The 25,136-nt window shown below is 43.8% G+C and overlaps 1 protein-coding gene across 1 annotated transcript; it reads right to left on the bottom strand.

The window, feature by feature from the left end:
• Nucleotides 1–12,082, bottom strand: LOC147418916 (COP9 signalosome complex subunit 5-like). The gene is made up of 6 exons (XM_086505666.1): nt 11,591–12,082; nt 1,172–1,453; nt 936–1,083; nt 728–813; nt 542–619; nt 1–463 (listed from the first exon to the last, which is right to left on the bottom strand). The coding sequence occupies exons 1-6, from the start codon at nt 11,981–11,983 to the stop codon at nt 365–367; spliced, it is 1,086 nt and encodes a 361-aa protein (XP_086361792.1). The 5' UTR covers nt 11,984–12,082; the 3' UTR covers nt 1–364.
• Between the last annotated feature and the right edge of the window lie 13,054 nt (nt 12,083–25,136).

A 25,136-nucleotide genomic window follows, 5' to 3' on the forward strand; every position in this document is an offset into this window, starting at 1 on the left:
TAGCCAATGAACCTTCTCATCAAATTTAGAAACGAAGACCTGAGCTCAACCATCTTAAAGACGACTCCACTGGAATAGCTTCAAACATGTTCACAGTTCCTGACTCAAGGAAGTGAAAGCGTAGGATGTAACACCTATAATCATAAGAGAGCAGTTGGCTACATGCTTGGTCATTTTGCAGCACCCACCACATACCACGTACAAGCAAGAAAGGGGTCATTCACAGAGTTGCAAGGGCAGTAATCGAGTATTCAGTAACTCCAGAACTCCTCAAGTTTGTTCCAACTTGGAAAATTGTTCCGCCTGGCGATGGCCCCATGGTTTACTCCACGAAAAGGTGCTGCTGTGGCAGAAGTTCAAAAGACTAAGCCTCCACCATAGGCTCTGGTCCAAGTCCATCAAGCATAGTTAATGTGGAAGCTGTCGAAGGAAAAACTGAATTGAACAGGGTGTCTTTGATAACCTGGAATGGTAGCGCACACAAGTTTTAGAAGGGTGACAAAACTTTGACAGAAAAATTCTTGATTATCACACAAAATACCTGGGACATAAGCCCATGAACTTGCTCTACTGTGATTTTGCTACTGTCCTTGGTAATCTTAGATAGCTGGGACTCCTCCTGCAAACCAGAAAAGGAATAAATCCGATAAAAGGGATGTAGTCAGTGGAGCATTTAGCTATTCGCATACCTAACCAAACAAAGTGACATACTTCTTAAGTCTTTTACCTCTTTCTTCTTGTGCGGAGGAACAAAAAATGTTCCAACACGGCCCGAATGTGCCAACTGATTTTCAACTTGCTCCAGCTTCTCCGCTACAAAATAGCACAAATAATTAGCTCATGAGCTGCAATTTCCAGCGCTTGCAGATGGAATAAACCTAAATCTTAACAGATAGATGTGTGCTATTCCTTTGATATGGAAAAATTATGCTGACCTAAATCTGCAACTTGGCCAGCAACATAATCCCGATTCCCCAAAAGAGGAGAGGATGAAAGTGTGTTCACCCAGTATTTATTCCAAAGAAGATCCAGAAGATGTGAATCTAAGGATGACTTGAAGTACGTAATGTCTAGCGGATAATACTGCAATATAAAAGAATAAAGTCAAATTTGGCAATTCAAAAGAAGTAACCCACCACCATCAACTAAAACAAATTAGGAGCTTAGTGACCTGCTTGCAATGGACACCAAAATCTTCAATCTTGTTGAGAGGGATGGTCTGATACTCAGAGGGTTGTTCATCTGGAGGTTTATAACCCTCTGGATAAGTGCGAAATGCTCCGATTTCAACTTTCCCAGCAGACACTGTTCGTGTAGGATCAATCACAACTGCCAAGAAAGGTTCCTGGTATTTCTGATTTTGCAGTTGTGTATTTACATCAATGCCAGAAAGCCAGCAGCCATAACCAGGGTGAGAATGGTACCAACCCACTACGTTCTCAAGCCGCCCTACCTGACAAAATGGAACCAAATAATCATATAGCAATACGATAGTAAGCACTTCCCATTATTAAAATTGCTCTTCAACAGCCTCAAAATGCTAATTACACAGCTGTTCACAGCTGAAAAACACAGCCAAAGAAGTCTCCCCTAAATAGAGTTGTTACCGCCTCTCCTAATCCAGAAAATCCAGATGCAAGGGGGCCCTAGCTGGGGTTGAAAAACGAACCCCAACACCCGCTCTGTGCACGAAAAACGCAGCACACACTTCTTTCCAAGCCTGATAAATGCGAGTGCAAGGCCTCCATGTCATTTTGGAAATGCAGATCTAGGACCTCCTGCCGTACTTTCAACCCACAGCTCCTATAGATAAAAAACGCAAGAGGGAAGCTCCTCCATGATGAAAAAACAGTGAACGATCTACTGCTGGCTGAACACCAGCCCTTGAATCAGTCCCTCCTCACATTGACAAGCCCTTTACTCTGCAGCCAGCTTCGCCCTTTATTCTGAGGCTGCTTCCCAACTGCAGCATCACCTTTATCCATGGTCTGCATAGCCTTATCCTTTGACCCATAGTCTGTATCACCTTAGTTCTACCCAAATCCTTAGCCTGCATAGCTTTACACCTCAGACGTCATTACCCCCTTAGCAGCCCAGCCATCTTTTGCATTAGGCGCTCAGCCCATTGTTTCCTGGTTGCTTTAATGCGCTCACTTACAACCACACACACAGAGCCAATCACTTTCAGGGATAACAGGGTCAGTAGGAGCGAAGTGTGCTCATGCTTTCAATTTGAGCGCACACACCAGTGGTGGACTCTATGAACTGCGTCAAAAGATTGGTGTGAGCCATATAGGCTCCAAACTCTGGTAAGCCATAATTTTTGTAGAAATTCCTCGGGGTCACGTGCACCAATTTTTGAGGTTTGTTACCACCAGGATTTGTTACCGCGAGCTTGGAGGCTAGAACATCAAAACTCGGGGGCTCATTTCCTCACACAAAGTGCACCCTCTGACCTACCAAATTCATCAAGTGCGGTGGAAGGGTTTAAGCTCGGATCTAGTACTTCACATAAACACAAAGTTGCTTTACTAAATTGAGAGAGCTGAACACAGTGAAAGAGACAGGCAGAGAGAGAGAGAGAGAGAGAGAGAGAGAGAGAGAGAGAGAGAAGAGAGACAACACGGCATGTAGGGTCCTAACCACCCTCAAGGGCCTCCTTGCTAACTTCAGCCTTGCTTTAAATTACGTGCACAATGCTAATACAATGGCTAAATGTTGAATACTATATGCTAATGCTGATGCAAAAACGCTAAGGCTTATCTGGTGCACAAACACTGGGCTAAAAGCGTTCGGCTGAACTGATGCAAAAACGCAAAGGTGGAATCTGATGCTGAGGATGTAGGTGTCAAAGGTGCAGCGGAAAAGGGTGAATCGGGTGATGAACTTGTTTGCAAACGCGAGCAAACCTCCTCTAGGGACCGGGCAAAAATGGATCACGAATCTATTGCGATAGATCTCCTCCTACTCAAGCTCCTAGGGTGAACCGCCCACCATACAGGCACAGGAACAACCTATAGACAATGTCACAACGAAGAGGGTGTGTATACGCCCAAGAAAGAGAGCCCTAACAAAAGGGAGAGGGATCGCAAGGCAAAAACGTTGCACAAAGAGAGATTGATGGTGAGAGAAAACTCTAGAGAGAGGGTGTAGCCGCACACAGCAAAAACGCTAGCAAGAGGAAATGCTAGAGAGAGAGTGTGAGGGTGGTTCTTAAGAAAGATGGATCTTGGAGAATGTGCATTGACTATCGAGCTCTCGACAAAATCACCGTCAAGAACAAATTCCCTACTCCGAGGATCGATGATATACTAGACAGACTTTGAAGCTTTCATGTATTGCTTTTCCATGGCCAAGGGCCTTTAAATAAGTCCCCTAGGCCTCTCTATGGCTCACGTGTACTGACGAGCCGGTGAGTAGAGAGGACCTGCCGGCAATTGTACTTTGCTCAAGCATTAATACAAAAAGAAATATTGAAAGGGGCGCCAGTCTTTGGGGCCAATCTCTCTGGGCACGGAACCATGCTGGGCCGTGTCGACTCAATTGAATTGTGAATTAAGTGTGAAGTATTTTAAAGTGATTCTCTCTCGTGTGTCGTGCCAGATTCTCGACTTGGGGTGCCCAAGTCTGTTACAATTGAGACCATTCGTGACTGGCCAGATTTGAAAAATGTACATGAGGTTCAAAGCTTTTTGAGTTTGTGCTCTTATTACAAGCGGTTCATTCAAAAGTTTGTGGAGATGTCTTCTCCATTGCATGGGTTGACTCAGAAAGGGGTTCCCTTTACTTTGGGACCATCGCAAATCGCAGCCTTTCAGGCTCTAAAAGGAAAAGTTGACAACGGGTCCAATGTTGGCTTTGTCAAACTTGCAAAAGCCCTTTAAGGTCTGATGCTTGTAATCGTAGTTTGGGAGCAGTCTTATGCAAGAGGGCCATGTTATAGCTTACAAGAGCAAGATGTTCTCACGTCCTAAACGGGTTGCACAGATTTATGAGAAAGAGCTTTTGGCATTTATTCATGCTCTTACACAGTGGCGACATTTTCTACTCGGAGCCGATTTTACTGTGTTCACTTATCATCAAAGTTTACGCTACTTCCTATCTCAAAAGCAGCTTTCGGAAAAGCAGATGCGGTGGGCTAATATTCTGTACGATTTCACTTCCAGATTGTCCATCTTCAAGGACAGAAAAAATTTAGTGGCAGACACGTTGTCTCGCAAGCCATTGGTTTTGGCTATTTCGCTGGTTCATCAAAGTAGCTTCGAGGATATGGTAGATGCAGTACGCCACCGATCCTGATTTTGCAGACATCTAACCGGTTACAGAGTGGGGAGACAGTTGCAGGCTATTCTACACGGGGATATTTGATGCGGAAAACGATGTTGTGTGTTACACAGCCATTGAGGAAAAAGGTTATGACAGAGTGCCATTGTCCACCTTTTTCGGGCCACCGCGGCATTGATACCACCTTGAAAGGTGTCGCGCGTTACTTCTATTGGCTGAGGCTCCAAAAGGATGTGGACGAGTTTGTTAGCAGTAGTTTAGTATGCCAAAAGGTCAAGTTTGACAGGCATAAGGCACCAGGTCTTCTACAACCTCTACCCATGCCTTCTCGACCATGGGAAAGCATAGCAATGGACTTAATTTTTATCTACCCAAGACTCACAATGGGCATGATGGCATTTGAACAGTCATCGACAGATTCAGGAAGCAGGCTCACTTCATTCCGGTAAAGAAGACAGTTAAGGCCGATCAGTTGGCAAAACTATTTGTCTCACAAAATTTCCGATTACATGGTATGCCCGAGTCTATTGTTTTTGACAAAGATCCCCGATTCACGAGTTTGTTTCGGAGGGAAATCTGGGAGAACATTGGCACGCAGTTGCAGTTCTTGTCCTCGTTCCACCCACACACTAGCCAATTCAGTGGTCTTGGACTTGTTGAAGTCATATATTTCGGATTAAAAGGCTCAGTGGTAAAAGTATTTGCCCTTGGTGGAATTTGCCTACAACAACACAGTTCATACATCCACAAACGTCCACGGGGAAGGCACCATTTGAGGTAATCGAAAGAAGGTTCCACCTTTCTAAGCACCAAAGATAAATTTTTGACGCAGATCAGTACACTCCGGATCTAGACACTGCTTTTGCTAAGGTGAGCAAGGCTCTTGAGAAGTCTCAAGCACGGCATAAGAAGGCAGTAGACGAGCATCACGTGACTTGCAGCTGAAGGAGAATGATTGGGTGCTTTTACGGTTTGAGAAGACACACCTACAAAAACGAAAGGGTAAGGAGCGGCTTTTTCCAAAGCTAAGTATGCGATACTATGGCCCTTTCCAGATTCAAGAGAAAACCAATAACGTATCCTTCAGATTGAAGTTACCCTGAGCGGTGATGTGAATAGGACAGTAACAAGATTTAGTTAATCAAGACATCCATGAGAGATCGGTGAGATCTAGATATGATTGCTAAATATGTTACTGTAGATCATGATTCTCATCCAAGATCTCGAAGAAAGTGATGTGAATGTGCTTTAAATGTTCAGTGATTGTCATCTTTGTGCAATTGCTGGATATGTGTTGTCTAGTGCATCAATACTTAGAGTTAGTGTCTACTGAACTAGCTTCTGGCTTATATTGGTTTTGTAGGCGTAATCGAGGGCGATTACAATTCTTTCAAGAGGGGGTTATGTCACAAAGTGATGACATGGCATGGCCAACTGGACGCACTCCAAACAAAGGGAGGTCTAAACCCTAGTGAAAGATACAAATAAAGTTATAACAACTTGCAAAACCGATCCAGAAAGGTCAAAAGAAAAGATTCAACTTTATAAGTTGTTTTCCAACTTATAGGGTCCTCTCCGATGGGGCTCAAGGGACACTAGAACCCTAAAATAAAGCAGGACCCAAAATCACGTTGAGAATGCTGACATGGCAGCGCTGTACGGAACCCCCGCGATTCATGTTGATTGCTAACGTGGCACTGTACGGATTTCTGTGATTTGTGTTGGTTGCCGCTAGCGCCAGCTTTTGGGCCCAGGATGCTTTTGGACTTGCAACTTTTCAGGTAATTGTTTTTAGAAGGCCATGGGCCTATAAATTAATTGCTAGGGCCTCACTTTGGCGATGTGAAGCTGTGAGAGCTTGGCAGAGTTGAGAACCCTCGAACATTGTACTTTGTGAAGCATCAATAATATAGAAATAGTGAAAGGGACGCCAGTCTTTGGGGCCGATCTCTTTGGGCGCGGAACTTCGTCGTGCCGTGTTGTCTCTCTCTCCTTGTCTTGTTCAATTTATTAAGTTGTTTTCAGTTTCTGTTACGTGTGTTGCATCAGATTCTCGGCTTGGGGAGCCCAAGTCTATTACACATAAGTTTGAGCAAAATTTCGTTTACTATTATATTTCGCTAACAAGGCCCACCAAGGCGCTACAAATAGGATAAGACTCAACAAAAGGGCATACTAAAGTCTAATGTATTGCAATATAAAAACGCCATAGGTGACATATACCATGAAGAGGCTAGGCTATAAAAGGGGCAATACAAAAAATTATGAAAATCCTCAAGGCTCATTCTTGGCTAGTAGCACAAGATTTTGAGAGCCACTAGCCTCCCAATCAGTAGTAGTCGATTGCATGTCCCTTTTCGACCATTCCACAATGGGACGGTTGTCACAAGACGGGCACCACGTGCCAATAGAAAAGAACAGACTGAGCAGACTTTTAGCACTTCAATAACAACTGAACTGAAAGAGAGAGACGACACGTGACACGGAGTGGGGGAATTCCACCCCAGAAAGTATTGGCCCCAAACCTTGGCCCCTTTCGGTATTTTATGACAAGCAGACAGTCACCCACCGTTCCACCCACCTGTGTGTGCCTGGAACATCGAAATAGTTTTTGCCAATTCCCATTGGTTCATGTTCAAGTGAATGTATCTGTGATTTGTGCATTTATAAATTGTATTGCATTTGTAAAGCATTAACTCTGGAAATGTCAAACTGAAAATTCTAGTGCATCATAAGTTTCGGATTCGATGAGATAACTAGATGGATTGTGAACCTTGTGCATCAAGAGCTTTAATAAGGATGAGATGACTTAGGCAATTCATCATTCTCGTTTATCAAGAGTTCTAATAAGGATGAGATGATTAGGATCTAATATTCTCTATGACATATGTGGAACTTGATTTTGTGTGGATGCATACTTAAAGCATGTACATTTGTCACAAGACGGTGCCAATAGAAAAGAACAGATTGAATAGACTTTTAGCACTTCAATAACAATTGAACTGAAAGAGACAGCACACGCGACACGAAGTGGCGGAATTCCACCCCAGAGAGTATTGGCACCAAACCTTTGCGCCCCTTTCGGTATTTCTTTATATTGCTTCAACTGAGAACAATGTCGGTACTCCAATTCCATGCACCTTCACACTAAAGCATGTTAGAGAATGAGCCCTCTACACATATTTAAAGGCCCTTGGTCTCAAAAGCAGTTACATGAAAAGCGATAAACTCAAAAGCATATGGTCCAAAAGCAAGTGATCAAAAGCTGTCAGCGTAAATCACGGAAATCCGTAGAAGCTACCATGTCAGCAAGCCAACACAAAAAGCGAAAATCCGTACAAGTTGCCACGTCATCAATCAGTGCGAAATCTGAAAATCTGTAATGGCTACCACGTCATCAATTTTTATGCTATTCTTTTTGTGTGTGTCCTCCCGCATAACCATCCAGGTCAAGGCCGAGAGTCACAACAACAATTATTTTACAAGCATACAACCAAACGCTCCCCAAGCATCGGCCTGCGTCGTTCGGAGGTTTTCTAGCATATAACGGAACGCTCCCCAGACATACTCCTGCGTCGTTCCGAGGTTTTCAAACATACAACGAAACGCTCCCCAGGCATCGGCTTGCGTCGTTCCGAGGTTCAAACAATACCAAAACAATATTTCTCACTTCTCCACCCGGGAGTAAAATCACCAATCCCAGAGTCAAATAGTTCAAATCGGCACTAAGACAGGTTGAAAACATACCATCCATTTCAAACAAATTTCAAACAACATCACCAAACAAGTTCTCAAACAGAAGTCAAACTTAAAAAGCAATATCAACATCAGCCGAGCTCGAAAAGTCAATTGACTTACCATCATGAAGCCTGCACTAAGAATTAGGGTTAGGTTCCTTTCATAAGGTCGTAGCCGACCACAACATGGTCCATCAGCTCTTGGACAGGTAGTGTTCCTCTGGCGGCGATGATAGACCCAAGCGATAGCAATCACAACGGACCTCCAAGGTCATCTGCTCGTGAAGAGACATCTACTAAGAAATGTTAGGTGCAGCGGAATGAATGTTGTATTTTCTCAAGATTAGGGATCTTTACTGCGCAAGGTTCCTTTTAGTTCTTAGGGAAAGAGAGAGCTTTCCGTCTTGTAGAGTGTTGTGGTCACGAACAAAGTGAGTGGATAATGTGCGTGCAAGTGAATGAGACTGAGAGAAGGAGAGAGAAGAGATACGACACCCGAGAGGTTGTAAAACCCTCCTCCGAAGGCCCCACTCTCGTCGGCAAGAGTGGCCTATTCTTTGATTGCACAGGTGTACAATGCGTATGCAATGGACTATGCAACTTGGTCTATGCCGATGACGACGACGGTGACGACGACGACGATGACGACGACGACGACGACGATGGCTGAAATCTGAGATCTTCTAATCGCTGAATTTCGGGACTGTTTCGGTGGCTGAAAATGACTATTTTGGCTGCGTTTTCTTGGCTGAAAAATGAGGTTTCTTAGGGCTGAAAACTGATGGTCTTTACGGGTTGAATCTGCTACACTTTAGGTGAATGATGCCGGTCTTAATTTGCTGCTGAAATCCAAAAACGCCAGGGCTGAAATTGGTCCTTCTGTCGCCGGGGTTCTGCAAATGCAAAAAAGCTAGGCTGATCTGCTGTGTCGTTATGACGCCGGGGCTGATCTGCTGTGCACAAATCGCCAAGGCTGATCTGATGCAAAAACGCTAGGTCTTCTGTGGAGAAAACGCCAGAGTAGTCGCGGGGGTTGGTCTTGCTGAGAAGTTGCATGTTGAGCAAGGTGCTCCTGCTGCCTCTTCTGCCATTTAGTGCTAACTTGGGTTTGCTTATATATTAACTAAGCAAAATTGCCCTATCTACTTTTGTAGGAAAGTCACTTAAAAATAATAAGTGAAAATACCAATAAATAGGAAAATAGGCTAAATGCACTGGAAAATTCCCCTAATTGATGCTAATGGATTCTGATGGGAATTCCGATGATCATGATGTGTGCAACGAGAGGATATGCATCTATGCTAAGTGACTTGGCATGCACGGTCTACGAATAGACTCACAAAAGTGCCAGATCACTGCTAATCTAACTTGATTGGACTGACTGAACCCTGCTGTGGTGTAGCTTGTCCACGGACACATAGGGTTGGGATGTGTCACGTGACAAGAGATGTCAAGAAATTTCAAGTTATAATCTGCTAGGGTTTCCATGGCAAGCATTTCAGGATACCCCACTCTGCCAGAAGTTGCACTCCGAAAAAAGATATCAGAAACCATATGACTTTGGGCAAAAATTTTCTTGAAAGCTTACCAAGTCCTTGGGAGTGTGCGGCTTGGTAGCTATAGACATCAACATCTGCATGGCACTGCTTTTGAGAAAAACAGTGACTCGAAAAACATCTTGGATCCTTCTCTTGCAAATGATCTTTTTGGCTTATTCCCTGTAAGACATGAGCGGTGAAGACGGGAGCGCGCCCGATGCGTGATGTATGAAGGGTGGGAGTGGCTAATAAGTCCGAGGTCGAGGGATCGAAGATACTTCCGAGGTCGGGGCCCAAAGATACCTCAAGTAAAATTCCAATAGCTTTGTCCGCTCTTTTGTAGGACCAGTATGCTTTCAGAAAAGCACACGCCTGATGCTCTAATACCACTGTCACAAGACGGGCACCACGTGCCTATAGAGAAAAACAGACTGAACGTACTTTTAGCACTTCAATAACAACTGAACTGAGAGAGAGAGAGAGAGAGACGACAAACGACACGGAGTGGCGGAATTCCATCCCAGAGAGTATTGGCCCCAAACCTTGGCGTCCCTTTCGGTATTTCTTTGTATTGCATCAACACAGTACAAGCCGGTTCTCCAGACTCTGCACCTTCTCCAGGAAGCATGCCAGAGAATGAGCCCTTAGCACATATTTAAAGGCCCTTGGCCTATGAAAAGCAGGTTCCATGAAAAGCCTTCAAACTCAAAAGCTTTTGGTCCAAAAGCAATGCCAAAAAGCTGCCAGCGTAAATCACGGGATTCCGTACAACCGCCACGTCAGCACTACCATCGCGTTTTGCGAAAATCTGCCACATCATCACTGTCATCGAAAAATCCAAAAATTGCCCGTACAACTGCCACGTCAACAGTTTTTGGCGCCAGTCTTTCTTTGTGTGTGTGTGTGTGGGTCCTATTATTTTAATCCTTTATGTCACTTGGGGCCCCATCGGACGGGGTCCCCATAAGTTGGTAGGACTTCTTCTTCTGTTACTTGTTCTTCTTAGGGTTTAGGCCTCTCAACCGGCATCTGCAAGTTGGCTCCATTCTTCAAGGCTTTGATATGTAAGCAGTTTGTGACACCACACATTCTTAGACCCACCACTCGAGTTGCTACTCCGCACTTTGCCATGGAGACAAAATTTCCACCTTTACCATCCTCACCGGTATCTCTTTCTCTTCCACCTTCTCACATCGACATTTCAACACCACCACCATCTAACACCCATCCCCACTCACACCCCCCCCCCCACCATACATATCTTCGCCTCCTCTTTTGTGCGTCATGCCACCTCCCCATCTCCCTATTGGATGCTTGAAGGATGCAAGATTTGTGTATCTCATCATGATGTAAGCAACTTTGTGCGAAACTTCATGATGTTTTCCTTGAGCACATATATTTAAAGTGCATTGAAGTGTGGCTCCATCCCAAGCAAGCCGAGCTTATTAACAACTTCTTGACAATTTTCTTGAGCATACAATTGGCATCACCTGAAGCATGGCTCACGAAAATTTGGTTAAGCTCAAGCATTTTTCTTCAACTTAAAACACATGATATGGATTGACAATTGCAATATCTAGCAAGTAAAATCAAATGGAACTTCTCTCATGGTTGAGTCAAGAATGGGATCTTCAAAAGCACCTCAAGGAACTAAATCGGGCAAAACATTGTCTAACTTTTTGCGGAATGTAGAAAACACTTCCTTCAAATGCTCACCAATACACACTAACTTTTACTTTAAAGCCATGACACGGTAAGGCGAACTCTAATATTTAAATGGACAAAAAGGGTCTCAATGGGGGAAAAAGGATGTTCACCTTCAACCCATGTAAAAGCAAGCAAATCACATGCAGTCTTTGCTTTGCAACATCATGTCACAAACCACGATAAAAAGTGCGCTAATTTTTTAGTGTCAATAAACATCAGCAACGCTCAAACCAAACCAAGCTTATCATAGCACTCATAAGTAAAAACATTGAAGAACTAAGATTAGAAAAATGGCATGAATGAATAGCAAAACCATGAGCCTACCTTCTTGTTAGTCTGAGCATATTCCACCATATATTCGTAAGCATCAGCCTGAGCATTAACACGAGTTTCGGTACCTTCAACAGGAAGAACAAAGGCATCCATGACAATGATAGTGTCACCTTCAGTCTTGCCTTGCATGATACCCATCACCTCGATCGTACCACCTGACCGTGCATGCACGACCATCTTGAGGAGGGCAAGGGCGGAAATTCTCACATTCTTGAAGAAGTGGGGCTCTCGCAACCATGGCTTCTGCTGTTGAATCAGCGCTTGCCCTGCCTCATCATAAATAAACACGGAGTCTGACTCTGCACCTCCTTCCAGAGACACTATGTTGTTCTCGATCTCCCAAGTCTGGCGCGCTACTGCCGCAGATGTGGAAGCGGCAGCCATCTCGACTCGAGCTTCTCTTTCGCACAAACGCGAGCTGCGTTCCTCGTATTATATACGTAGTACATATACACTACCTGCAGACATAACATAGCTACATAACATCTAATAGAACGTAAGACGACATACACAAATTAAGCACTAAAGTAAACAAGATTGTCACTAACTTGCACCATACGTTGGATCCACACACACAGAGAGAGAGAGAGAGAGAGAGAGAGTGTGTTGTAGCAACATACCTTGCAATCCTTGCTCTCGTTTATCCTCGAGTCTATTTATGCTAGTACTATCGCTCAAGCGCTATTTTTGTTACGAGCGTGGCTCCAAAGAAACAAGAAATGGTTAAAGCAATAATGAACATCAACAAAAAAATGAAGTGCTTTACTGACTTGCAATGTTGTATTGGTGCTTTTCCATTGTCCAATCTACATGCCAATATTTGATTCAAGCTTCAAAAAAGCAATGTGAATAGTAAAACATATCGTCTTGCAATGAAACGTAACAAACTGAAAGTGCAAAGTATATAGTGCACGTCATGTAGAAGTGCCATACAACAGTATGGTGGAGAGTTGGCACTATGGTCTCTCCAAAAATTATAAGAAACGAAAGTCGTGCCTTGCCCCGTAGCGTTTATGTGTTGCACCAAGCAAACACATAGACATGGGGAATTGGATGTAGATAATGGACCTTGCAGTGTTGTCAAGCTGAAGTCGTGCTTGTGCAATCAAAATGTCCAATGTTATGAGTATATGTCCTCTTTGCCAGACACAAAACACGTATTAAGACAAATACAAAAGATGTAGGATATTGATAAAGCTTAACAAGTAAAGAGAAGTAGATATCACTTTATTGTTGAGATGTCGAGCTCTACACCTTGAGCTGGCATCCACTACGGGTCTTGGCCGCTTACGGCATTTACTCACTGGCGCGTTAGGTGACCGACACGGAGGATCTCTGCCAGTGATTCTACAGCTGGACTACACTTATAGTGCCAGCCTAGTATGCTTCTAGTGAGTTCACACTTAGTGACCGCATGTACATACGTGCTACTTTTCAACTTTAGCACTTAGTCATTTTGTACTCTCTTTTCTGTGAAGAAGAAGAAGAAGCTTTCCATCTTTGTGTGCTTTGTGCTTGTCTTGTGTAGCTCTCTTGCATCCTCATTCTTTACATGGTATCAAAGCCTGGTGCAGGCAAGAGAGGCTAAGAGAGCAAGAGCATCACGATCCCTTCGTTCGCAATCCACGACCAGATGCCCAAAGTTTCTGAACAGGTCTCCAAAGTGCAGTATACAGAGATTTACTGTACAAGTACAGTGGTTGTGAAACGCTTGATTGTGGACACTCGTTGAGTGTAGAAAGCGTTACAGGAACCACGATAGCAGGTTCAGCAGATTTGCAGGTTTTTGCAGATTGCAGCTATTTTGTCTTAGTGCTTCAAGATGTCTGACGGTTTCAGTCAGATTGTTACTGAGAAGCTTGAGAAAAATAACTACCCTTCATGGAAGTTCAGAATAACAAATTTCCTAAAAGGAAAAGGTTATTGGGACTATGTAGAAGGAGACAATGAAAAGGAACCAGAGATTCCCGAGGCAAATGCTACAGCAGAACAAAGGAAAGCTTTGAGGGACTGGCAACAAGGCCAGAGCAAAGTGATGTATTGGCTGTCTATGAGCATCACAGATGGCATGATGGGCTATCTACAGGATGCTGAAACCCCCGCCATTGCATGGAGAAACTTAGGCAGAGTGTTCGAGGTGAACACCAAGGCCAGGAAGCTTCAACTAAAGTCGGAGCTAAATCAGGTTAAGAGGAACAACCTCTCAATCAATGATTAAGCCTTGAAGATCAAGAGTATCATTGAGGCTCTTGGATCTATTAAAGTGTCAGTGGAAGACGATGACATTGTCCGTGCATGCTTGGATGGTCTAGGAGATGAGTATGTACATTTTAGGTCTTCCATGAATACAAGAGACGACATCCCCGTGTTCCAAGATTTGATTTCTATGCTTATTCTTGAGGAGAAGAACCTTGACACATCTTCTTCTCATGGCAGAAATAATTCTGAACAGGCCTTCTATTCTAACTCCAACAGAGGTAGAGGTAGAGGTCGTGGTCGAGGCCCAAGGGGTTGCAGGGGCCAATTTCTGGAAGGTCAATCAAATCAAAACAATACAGGTGGCAGGGGAAACCAGTCTCAAGGCAGGGGGAGTCAAAGAGGTCGTGGTGCAGGATCAAGCAGGCAGCAACATACTCCAGATAGTAGAGAATGTTGGACTTGTGGTGAAAGAGGTCACATGTCACGTGACTGTCCAAAGGGAAAAGCAAGTAGAAAGAGAGAACAGGGCAACTATGCATCTACTAGCAGAGATGCAGATGACAGCAAAAACGAGCGCATGTTTGTTATGCAGCATGTAATGAATACAATGACTGCAGAGAATTCCACCCAAGATGATGTTTGGTATGTGGATTCAAGTGCCTCTAATCACATGACGTCTCGTGGAGAGTGGTTTAGAGATATGCGCAAACCAGATGTGTCAGGCTATGTGCAGACAGGAGATGACACAGCTCACCCCATTGCTCATGTAGGGGACATACCTCTAAATACGAAGAATGGGAAATCAAAGTACTTAGCAGATGTACTTCATGTCCCAAACATTACAAAGAATCTTGTTTCTGTTGGACAAATGGTTGAGCAGGGTTTGCAGGTTCGCTTCAATCCAAATGGCTGTTATGTAGAAGATTTCCAGAATGGCTGTAAGCTGATCACAGAGGGCAAATGTGTGGGCAGAATGTTTACGCTGAATGTAGACATGCCTGAGGTAAAAGCTGCATTATTTGCACAGGGCACAGGTGTTGTGGCTGATGTTGACATTTGGCACAAACGCATTGGCCATGTCAATGAGCAGAGATTGCGCAGCATGCAATCAAAACAGATTGTAAAAGGTTTGCCCAAATTCAAGGTGGATGGTATGCATAAAGTGTGTGCAGCATGCCAATTTGGAAAACAGTCAAAGGGCTCATTTCCACATGAGCGCAATGTATGTAAAAAGCCACTTGAGGTGGTGCACACAGATGTTTGGGGTCCAACCGATACTGCAAGTATACATGGTTGCAGGTATTATGTCTCTTTCATTGATGACCATACAAGGAAAGTATGGGTCTACTTCATGCGTAACAAAAGTGAAGTGTTTGGTCACTTTCAAGACTTCAAAGTCATGATTGAGAAGGAGAAAGATATGCAAATCAAGACATTGAGGTCAGATGGAGGGGGAGAGTACTTCTCCAATGATTTTTCAGATTTTCTACGAATGCATGGTATACACAGGCAGTTTACATGCAGATATACTCCACAGCAGAATGGGGTCGCAGAAAGGAAAAACAGGCACATTGCAGAGGTTGCACGTGCATTGATGAATGAGAAGAACATGCCTCATCATTTCTGGGCTGAAGCTGTAAATACAGCTGTGTACATTATGAACAGGACACCTACAGTTGCGGTGCATGATGTAACACCTGAGGAAAAGTTTACAGGTACAAAGCCTGATTTGGCACACTTGAAAGTGTTTGGCTGCATAGTTTACGTGCATGTACCAGATGAGTTGCGTAGGAAATTGGATCCTAAAGCAGAGAAATGTATTCTTGTGGGATATTCCCTTGAACAAAAGGGGTACAGGTGCTACAATCCTACTACACGAGAATTACGAGTGAGCAGAGATGTAGTCTTTGATGAGATGAGCAGCTGGTACAGTAATGCACATGGCACTATTGGGGCTCATGTAAAAGATGATGTGGTTGTACAAAATGTGAGGCCACAGTCACAGGTTTTGAGTGGACCACAAGAGTCCTCTTCTCGTGGCTCTGTTGAGAAACCATGGAATGGTAGACTACGTACGCAGGTTACTCCACCAACAGGTACAGGGAATGTATCACGAAAAGGAAAGGAAAAGGTTGATGAACCTCCCTTTATGGCTGATGCATCATCAGGTTTTTCATATGTAGACATGGATTCAGATGGTTCTGAACAAAGTCTTGATGAGGAATTTGGAATTCCGGCTGTCAGGACACCTGGTGTAAGGAAAGTACAAGAAGATGCTAGAGGGCAAAGGAGTGACCAAGGACGCAGATCTAATAGAGTCAGAAATCCAGTTCAAAAATTGACTTATGATGGGTATCTAGCGCATCACCAAGCCTACATGGCTAAGGTGATACAGGATGTGGAGCCCACATGTTTTGAGGATGCAGTTGGAAATGTGCATTGGGATGATGCAATGAATGAAGAGATGGCTGCATTGGAAGCAAATGACACATGGGAGTTGGTGCCATTGCCAAGTGGCAAGAAAGCTATTGGCTGTAAATGGGTGTATAAAACCAAGCATAAGGCTGATGGTAACATTGAGCGTCACAAGGCAAGGCTAGTCGCAAAGGGTTATGCACAGACATATGGCATAGACTATGAGGAGACCTTTGCTCCAGTGGCAAAGATGACGACTGTGAGAGCTGTCATAGCAGTGGCTGCATCTAGAGGATGGATTATGCATCAAATGGATGTAAAGAATGCCTTCTTGAATGGTGAGTTGCAAGAGGAAGTGTATATGGATCAGCCACCTGGTTATGTCGATCCAGGTTACCCAGATTATGTATGCAGACTTCTCAAAGCTTTGTATGGTTTGAAGCAGGGCTCTAGAGCATGGTATGACAGGATTGCCAAGTATCTTGTCAGTATTGGTTTTAGGAGAGCTCATGCTGATCATTCACTCTATGTACGTGAGAGTGATGTGGGGATTGTGGTCATTACCATATATGTAGATGACCTTATTATTGTTGGTGACAATGCTATGGAGATTGACCATGTGAAGGGTCTTCTCAAACAAGAGTTTGAAATGAAAGATTTGGGCGAGTTGCGCTACTTTCTTGGCATTGAGGTGATCAGGACTCCAGAGGGTGTATGGCTGTCACAGAGACAACATGCTTTGGACATGTTGTCAAAGTATGGTATGGCTGATTGTAAGCCGATTTCCATTCCCTTGGATGTGAATGCAAAGCTGAGTGCAGAGAAGGGTGATGTTGTTGAGGATGTCAATATGTACAGGAAGATGGTGGGTAGTCTAATCTACTTGACTATCACAAGGCCAGACTTGAGCTACACAGTAGGCTTGGAGAGTCAGTTCATGCAGCTTCCGAGGAAGCCACATTTGGATGGAGTACGACGCACACTTAGGTATGTGCAAGGGACTCTTGACTACGCATTGTTCTATGCAGCAGATGCACCATTAGCATTGTATGGGTATACAGATGCAGATTGGGCAGGTAGCATTGTTGATAGGAGATCTACGAGTGGCTTCATGTTCTCTTTTGGGAGTGCTGCTGTTACTTGGAGCAGCAAAAAGCAGCCTACGGTTGCTTTATCGAGCACAGAGGCCGAGTACAGAGGTGCAGCAGTTGCGGCGTGCGAGGTAGCTTGGCTACGCACATTACTTGAGGACTTGGGAGTGCAGGTGGACCAGCAGATTGACATTCATTGTGACAACCTCAGCAGCATGCAGTTGGCTAGGAACCCAGTGTTCCATGCTAGGACCAAACACATAGAGGTCCATTACCACTACGTTCGAGAGCGAGTGTTGGCGGGCGACATCGACTTGGTCTACGTCAGCACAGAGGAGCAGATAGCGGATATCTTTATCAAGGCCCTCGGAGCTGAGAAGCTTCGACGTTTCCGGACTATGCTTGGACTCTGCGACATGCAAAGCTCGAGGGGGAGTGTTGAGATGTTGAGCTCTACACCTTGAGCTGGCATCCACTACGGGTCTTGGCCGCTTACGGCATTTACTCACTGGCGCGTTAGGTGACCGACACGGAGGATCTCTGCCAGTGATTCTACAGCTGGACTACACTTATAGTGCCAGCCTAGTATGCTTCTAGCGAGTTCACACTTAGTGACCACATGTACATATGTGCTACTTTTCAGCTTTAGCACTTAGTCATTTTGTACTCTCTTTTCTGTGAAGAAGAAGAAGAAGCTTTCCATCTCTGTGTGCTTTGTGCTTGTCTTGTGTAGCTCTCTTGCATCCTCATTCTTTACATTTATGTTCTATGTCAAATCCACTACATAAAGCGTTATGGATGCTTGTATTCAGTTTAAATTTGATCAAGGAAAATTGGCTTATTTGGGTGGGCATAGACATAATCACTTACACTCCTTTGAGATGTGTTTTATCCCCTACAATGGGTTGCGGTTCAGATCACGCTATATGCAGCAAGGCTCAATTTTACAAGGTTTTTGGGGGTTGATTTTTGGTATATCTATAGACCCACTGGGCGTCACGCAAGCGCCCTCAATGAGTTTGTGGTTGCTAAGCCGCTTGGTCTTCGTTGAGCTAGAGCATACTGACTCCTTTGTGGTCTTCATACTTGAATTGGTTACTTTGTACAAGGGCCCTAAGTTTTGGTGTCCGAGCCAACTTTTATCTAATGCAATGGTTCTAGGGATACATTTTACGTTCTCGGCAACTCTGCCATGTGGCTCCATGTGAGGTCGTCCAAGAAATCATAATCTCTCAACGGATGATTGTGGCCGTGTACATTCCTTCTTGAATCACACATGTGAACTAGTAGAACAGAGAGGTACCACTTCAAATCGAAGCGATGCATCATTATCATCATCACCGATAAATTGTTAGTATGTCGATGCGGCTTTATCTTCACCATCAGAAACTAATTGTCTTCATGCTTGTGCTCGTTCATAGTTACAAGCCTTGAACTTGAGGCTTCTCTTCTAATCACTATTAGCTTCTCTCTCTCTCTCTCTCTCTCTCTCTCTCTCTCTCTCTCTCTCTGTGTGTGTGTGTGTGTGTGTGTGTGTGTGTGTGTGTGTGTGTGTGTGTGTTTTGTAAGCTGCTTCAATTGGCAATTTTGTCCTTTTGCAGGCTCTATGTATGTCGATGCGGCTTCATCTTTAGCAACAGGAACTTGTCCGATGAATGTTCAAGGTTCAAATCTCAACCAAACATAAAACTTCATATTCCCCACTTATTTAAAGTAATCCAAGTCAAAATGAAAAAATCGGTTTTTTGTTTGTTTGTGGGGTGCGTTGAGCCTTGGGTGACCGAGGTTATCACTTTCCGTTGCTACATATGCCCTCTACTTGAGCATCGTCTTTCCTTTGTGCATTAAGCTTGAGAAAAGTTGTCCCTCCGCCCAGAGTATAGCATGCTCTACCACCTATGGCTCACCCAAAGCACAAAACATATGTAGCATAGGTTGTCAGCTTGGCTCCACATTTTCACTTTGTACTTATCCCATGCCTTGGGAAGCGCACCAAGGCTTGCCACTTTGCATGATGGGCGAAGTCTTGCATGAGGAGGAAGTTTCTGCCCACATACAAAAACACGTCGTCTCGAAGGCCGCACTAAAGTCTTTTGCCATGTTCGACATTGTTGGCATGTAGCCTTCGAAGAAATCCAAGACACAACCAAGGCCATCGACCTGTTGTTGCCCGACGCTGAACTTCTCCACGGGGGTCTCGAACTCCACACAATCCTTGTGAACCGCCAATTTAATCTTCAAGGGCTCAATAACAGCACGGCCTGGGCTTCGTGGCATCAACAAAGCGTTCATCTTGCCAAGCTTTCCACGACGGCTTTTTATATATATATATATATATATATATATATATATATATATATATATATATATATATATATATAAAATTTGAACCACAAGCCACGTGGTGGCTTTTGCTACCAGACAGAGGAAAAAGAGCCTTGGGCTCACCAAGTAAATACGTTCATAAATAATAATATGTACACGTGAAGGTAACCTAACCGCACCTAACGGGGATTTTACTAGTCAATGCAAATCTAACACCTAAAGATTTTTTCTTGCAAGAGGCTTTTACAGGATCGATATCGATATGTTTTTCACAATTTGTGCAAGTTGATATTTCAAAAGTTTGAAAATTGACTCTAAAGAAGCATTTTTGTTCCACGCGAAGATCACAAAAGCTAAATCCCCTTTCAAGATCTAGCACTTTCATTGAAACAAGGCGTGCTAGAAAAAGTCATCCCGAAAAATGGATGGATCATGCAAGTAAAGGTTGAGAGCCTACGGGTTGAAATTCGAAAGTGCCAAGTTTTAGAAATGAAAAAAAATTATCGAAGGTTGATGTAATGAGAATCTACCCGTAACCAGCTTCCTCTCTCTCTCTCTCTCTCTCTCTCTCTCTCTCTCTCTAAACAAACACACATGATAAAATTTTCATGTTTATTTTCTCAAGAGTTATTTATTGGAGCGTAAAAAGCTTGTTCACCAAGAGGGAAAGGGAACCGTCGAGCCTATTTCCACAATACCAACACATGTGTATTGACGTGAAAAGATGCACAGAAGAGGCACTTAGAAAACTTTTGCCTCAATATGACATGTTAGATTGTACCATTTAAGCATTCATAACCTTCACGGCCATAGCTCTAAAGGTCCAGTTTTTGCTAATGGAGGTGGTGTTTATGTGGTCATTGCATTGCTTGAGTCATTGGGGGAAGTCGCCATTAAGACCATTTCTAGAGTGCTTTCAAGGCCCTCTCATTGAACAGCTCAGAGGACCTATAGATGGACATACAATGAGCTATTATTAGCATGCAATGGGAAACTCTCGGCTACCATCTAGAAAGTCTGCATTAAAAGTGCACAAGGATTTTGATGGAATTTGGAAAGCTCAAATGTGGAGATAATTGTGCATCAACTTTTTTTGTTACTTTCTCATGGATGCTCTCAACGAAACGGTGCTTGGGCCAAGCCCATGATTTATGCATCATGTAGGCCATCAATCTACACCTCCAAGAGGGTTCTCATTTTCAAAAGTTGCATTCGGCCTTGCTTGGGTGCCCTATGTGCCAACTACTTTGGCATGTTTCTTTACTCAAATGGAGCCTCTTTCACACATAATGCCTTCACAAGAATTCACATGAATACCAAATTTTGCAAGGCAATATACACCTTGTGATTGTAGTTTAATCAAAGGAGGAATAAATGCACCTTGACATACAATTAAGAGTTTTTGGATGTATTGTCATGGACATTTTCAATACATGAACAAGGTGAGAATTTATAAGCAACTCCAACTGACTTTGCTACAATAGTAGAGCCCCTTGACAACATAGGAGCATCACTCAAAGACATTGTCTTGTCCATCCATAGCCTCTTGATAAAATTACTTGATCATCATAGTGCATTGCGAGTGCATTTTCCCATTCAAGATCCCACAATCCAATCTCCCAAAACACTCGGCTATTATGCTTGTTTGATATTAAAATGATATTTGAATGTTGAGAGGTATGATACCAACATCATACCAACGCGCCAATGCTATCATATTAGTATGATATCAACATCAACCTTGTATTATACTAATATTTTGGCGGCATGATATATCGGTATCCGAAAGGTTTGAGATCGGTATTTAGTATCTCATAATGTTGTATTGATACCATACCAATATCATATTGATGTTATTGTGGTATGGAATTGGTATCATACTAGCATCACATTGGTATTATTTTATTATCATATTTCTAAGAACAGAGGTACTACGACATGCTCATCTCCACCCAACCTTGCCCTAAATAGACCCCTCGTCCCTACTTTAGGAGCCCCTTGACCATGCATGTGTAGATTAGGATCGTGCCCACCTCAATCCTACCTTAGGTCTGACATTACTCCCCCCCTTGGAGAAGCATTTTTTTCTTATAAAAAAAAAAGTGGCGATATCTTCATAAGAACACTAACGTTTTTCACAGTGGCATTCCTTATGGATCCAGTGTCCATTGAACTGATACATAGTTCACTTGGAGGTTCAATGAAATCAAGAAAAACATCTTGATTTTCCACATTGTTGTCTGTTGGGGTGTAGGCCACTGGCCGTGGGAAACCACCCTTACTTACCTTTTTCCCTAATCAATATAGGGAGAGAAAGTGAGAGAGTTGACTCACTCTCTCACTTTCCTCTCCACTAACCCACTCTGTTGTGCAGCTTCTCCTTCTTCCCCAATTCCCCCTTCTCTTGCATGCTTCCCTCTCTTGCACACTCCACCGCAAAACCCATCAACTGGTATTAGAGCTCAAGGCATCTGACCTCGATCCCCAGCTCACCGCACACATAACGACCCCTATCGCGTTTTGGAAAGCTTGGCAAGGTAGAGCTTGAAGCTCTTGCAGGAAACAAAAGTTTGAAGGAAAGCTTGCAATGAGCTTCCAAGTGTAGCCTTGCGGAGTCGTGCAGAGGGAACAACTCTAAATCACACACACACACACACACACACACACACACACACACACCGTGTGCAGGCAGTTAACAACACACACACACACACAATGTGTGCGGGCAGTCGAGGCCGAGCAAGGAGTCCACACACACACACACACACACGCTCCCCCTCCATTCTCGGATCTCAGAGAGTCGCCCGAAAGAGAAATCGACATCTTCGCATAATCGACAGAGAAGCAAAAGAATCCGAAAAAAAATTTGTGACCCTTTTAAAACAAGTTGTGTGTACAAGCCCCCGTTCCCACTGCGGAGCCTCGACCGTTCCACAACTCCTCTTCTCGGACCCCGAGTTGCTACCAAAGTGAGCAGTTGATTGAGAGATAGAACAAAAGATGAGAGAGAGAGAGAGAGAGCACAACATCAATTGCAAAATCCGGCTCTGAAATTGAAATCGACATCCCGTCTCCGCCTCCAGACTCTCCGATATCGAGTCCGATTTCTTTGGCTCCGACTATCATTATCGACCCAGTTTCTCGGCATTGGGCCTACTTACTCTCGGCTTTCTGACATCGAGTCTATTTGCTCTCAGTTTTCGACATCGATACCACTCTCGGGCAAAGAGAGAGAGAGAGAGAGAGAGAGAGAGAGAGAGAGAGAGAGAGAGAGAGAGAGAGAGAGAGAGAGAGAGAGAGAGAAAGAGAGTTGACGGCGGCTTTGAGCATCGTCTACGACTATTCGGCTAGCCACTCCCATCCAGCGGTGGGAGACGACATCGACATCAGCGATTAGAGCCGTTCCGACACCGATTCTCACGTTTCGGCATCGGCTCGCATCACTCCCATTACAGGCGGTTTTTTCGAGATCCGACCCGACACCGGTTTCATGCAAACGACATTTTCTTGCGATCGACAGCTATACTTGCCACACACACAGGTGATGTGCATCTACCATAGAGGAGTGACACCCAGCATAGGCACCGAGCGCACCGATTGCGTTGTACAGCATGGTTTTCGGCTACGACACGTTTGGCGGCTATTTGACTATCATATTTCTGCCCGGCGGTAGAAATCGGCACATATCTACATCGACACATAGGTTACAGGTTACAGGGGGACTTTTTCAGCCTATTCACACACAAATTCTCCAAGTTTCTAGACAAAGCTTTCACAGGTGATTTGGCGGTCATTTCGACAATAGATTCTCTGCGACAAATGCGTTGACAGATGCACTTTTGTGTGAGCACACCTAATGCTACTAAGCTCTTTTAAGAGTAGATATCCCCGTAGAGATCACTTTTACTGCAAGCATCAATTCTTGGTGCATGTTTGAGTGCGGTTTACTCATGTACGTTGAGTTGCGGACACTGCCCAATGTACTATGTGTGGAGCCATTTTTTGTTATTTTGGTAGTTTTTCCTGGCTGTTTTTGAGACTCGGACTCGAAGAGCCCTTTGTGAGAGCGTGGCTAGTCCATTTGTGTCTGTATTAGCCTTTTCGAGGGTCAATAGCGTGAGGTTTTCTTTGAGCTGGGGTGTGCTGAAATGTTGACACCTTACGGTACCCTCACCATAGGATATGTATCTGGACGATTGTTTGTGCTCTTGACATCGAGTTGACTGTCACACAGTAGTGGTTTTGTGCAGTAGATGTCCAGTTAGTGTAGTTGGCAAATTTATGCGTATTTTGAATTGAGTTTTGACTCCTTATACAAAGGAGACTCTACCCAAATTTTTGCAACTTCTCGCCGTAGTTTGACACCTCTCAAATCCTCTTCAATGATGGATTCTTCTTCAGAAAAGGAGGAGTATTTCAGTTGCAATTTCGATGGTAGCAACTTCACCATGTGGAAGGAGCGCATGAAAGATGTTTTGACAAACAAAGGCCTATTAGAACCGTTGAAAGAGCGTGCAGAGGATGATGACTATACGCAAGCTCAGTGGGAGATTTTGGATGCGAGAGCCATGGCTACAATACGTCTACATCAAGCCGAGTCAGTGTTCTTCACTATCATAGGGAAGACAGCAATCAAGGAACTTTGGGATAGCTTATGTTCAGTATGGGAGAGCAAAAGTGCATCCAACAAAGTTTTTCTCATGAAAAAGCTTATGAAGCTCAACATGAAAGAAGGTAGCACAGTTTCTGGTCACTTAAACGAGTTCAACTCCTTATTCAGTCAGTTCACATCTCAGGGATTTAAGGAGTTTGACGAAGACGAACTCAAGTCTATATTCTTGTTATGCTCTCAACCCAGTTCATGGGACATTTTTTGCACAGTCATTAGCAATTCGGCTCCAAATGGCAACTTAGTGTTCAATGCTGTCACAAATGCATTTCTCACTAAAGAAATTTGACGTAAATCTCTCGATGGTGCTAGTCATGGAGATGCATATATGGCTGGCAGTTCAATGGAGGCAAGAGGCCATGACAGGAACAAATACAAAAGCAAAAGTAGAGAGCGAAATCCTCGTAGTCCTAGAAGACACAGGAACTCAAGTAGAGACCACAGTGCCAGAAATGTCGAGTGTTACTATAGCCACAAGAAGGGCCATTACAAAAAAGATTATCACAGTTTCCTAAGAGATCAGAAAAACATGCAAAAATATAATTTTGGCAAAGGCAAAAGTACGATAAAGATTGAGGAGCTCAATGTGGTTGAGTCTCCCATACCTACCACTGCAGTAGAGGATGCTCCTCCTCCAGTGATGCACATTATGCCAACAGAGATTCATGCAGAGGTGACACCAGATCCCTTAGATGTTCTCATTTTCACTTCAAATCTTACTCCAGATGCTTTGGTTGCACAGGATGAAGGTTATGCACAGAATTGGATTCTTGATTCTGGTGCAAGTTTTCATGTCACACCGCATACACATAGAGAGTGGTTTTCCTCTTATGCATCC

This window comes from Adiantum capillus-veneris, chromosome 29 (genome assembly GCF_014529385.1).
Source record: "Adiantum capillus-veneris isolate H3 chromosome 29, ASM1452938v2, whole genome shotgun sequence".
Lineage (NCBI taxonomy): Eukaryota > Viridiplantae > Streptophyta > Polypodiopsida > Polypodiales > Pteridaceae > Adiantum > Adiantum capillus-veneris.

What these genes read in the sequence shown, in the direction of transcription:
- LOC147418916 (XM_086505666.1), bottom strand. Translation starts at nt 11,983, where the DNA reads ATGGCTGCCGCTTCCACATCTGCGGCAGTAGCGCGCCAGACTTGGGAG. An exon ending in ATGCTCAGACTAACAAGAAG is followed by an intron (nt 1,454 to 11,590) that starts GTAGGCTCATGG and finishes CCATTTTGTCAG; the next exon opens with GTAGGGCGGCTTGAGAACGT. An exon ending in TTGGTGTCCATTGCAAGCAG is followed by an intron (nt 1,084 to 1,171) that starts GTCACTAAGCTC and finishes TTTATATTGCAG; the next exon opens with TATTATCCGCTAGACATTAC.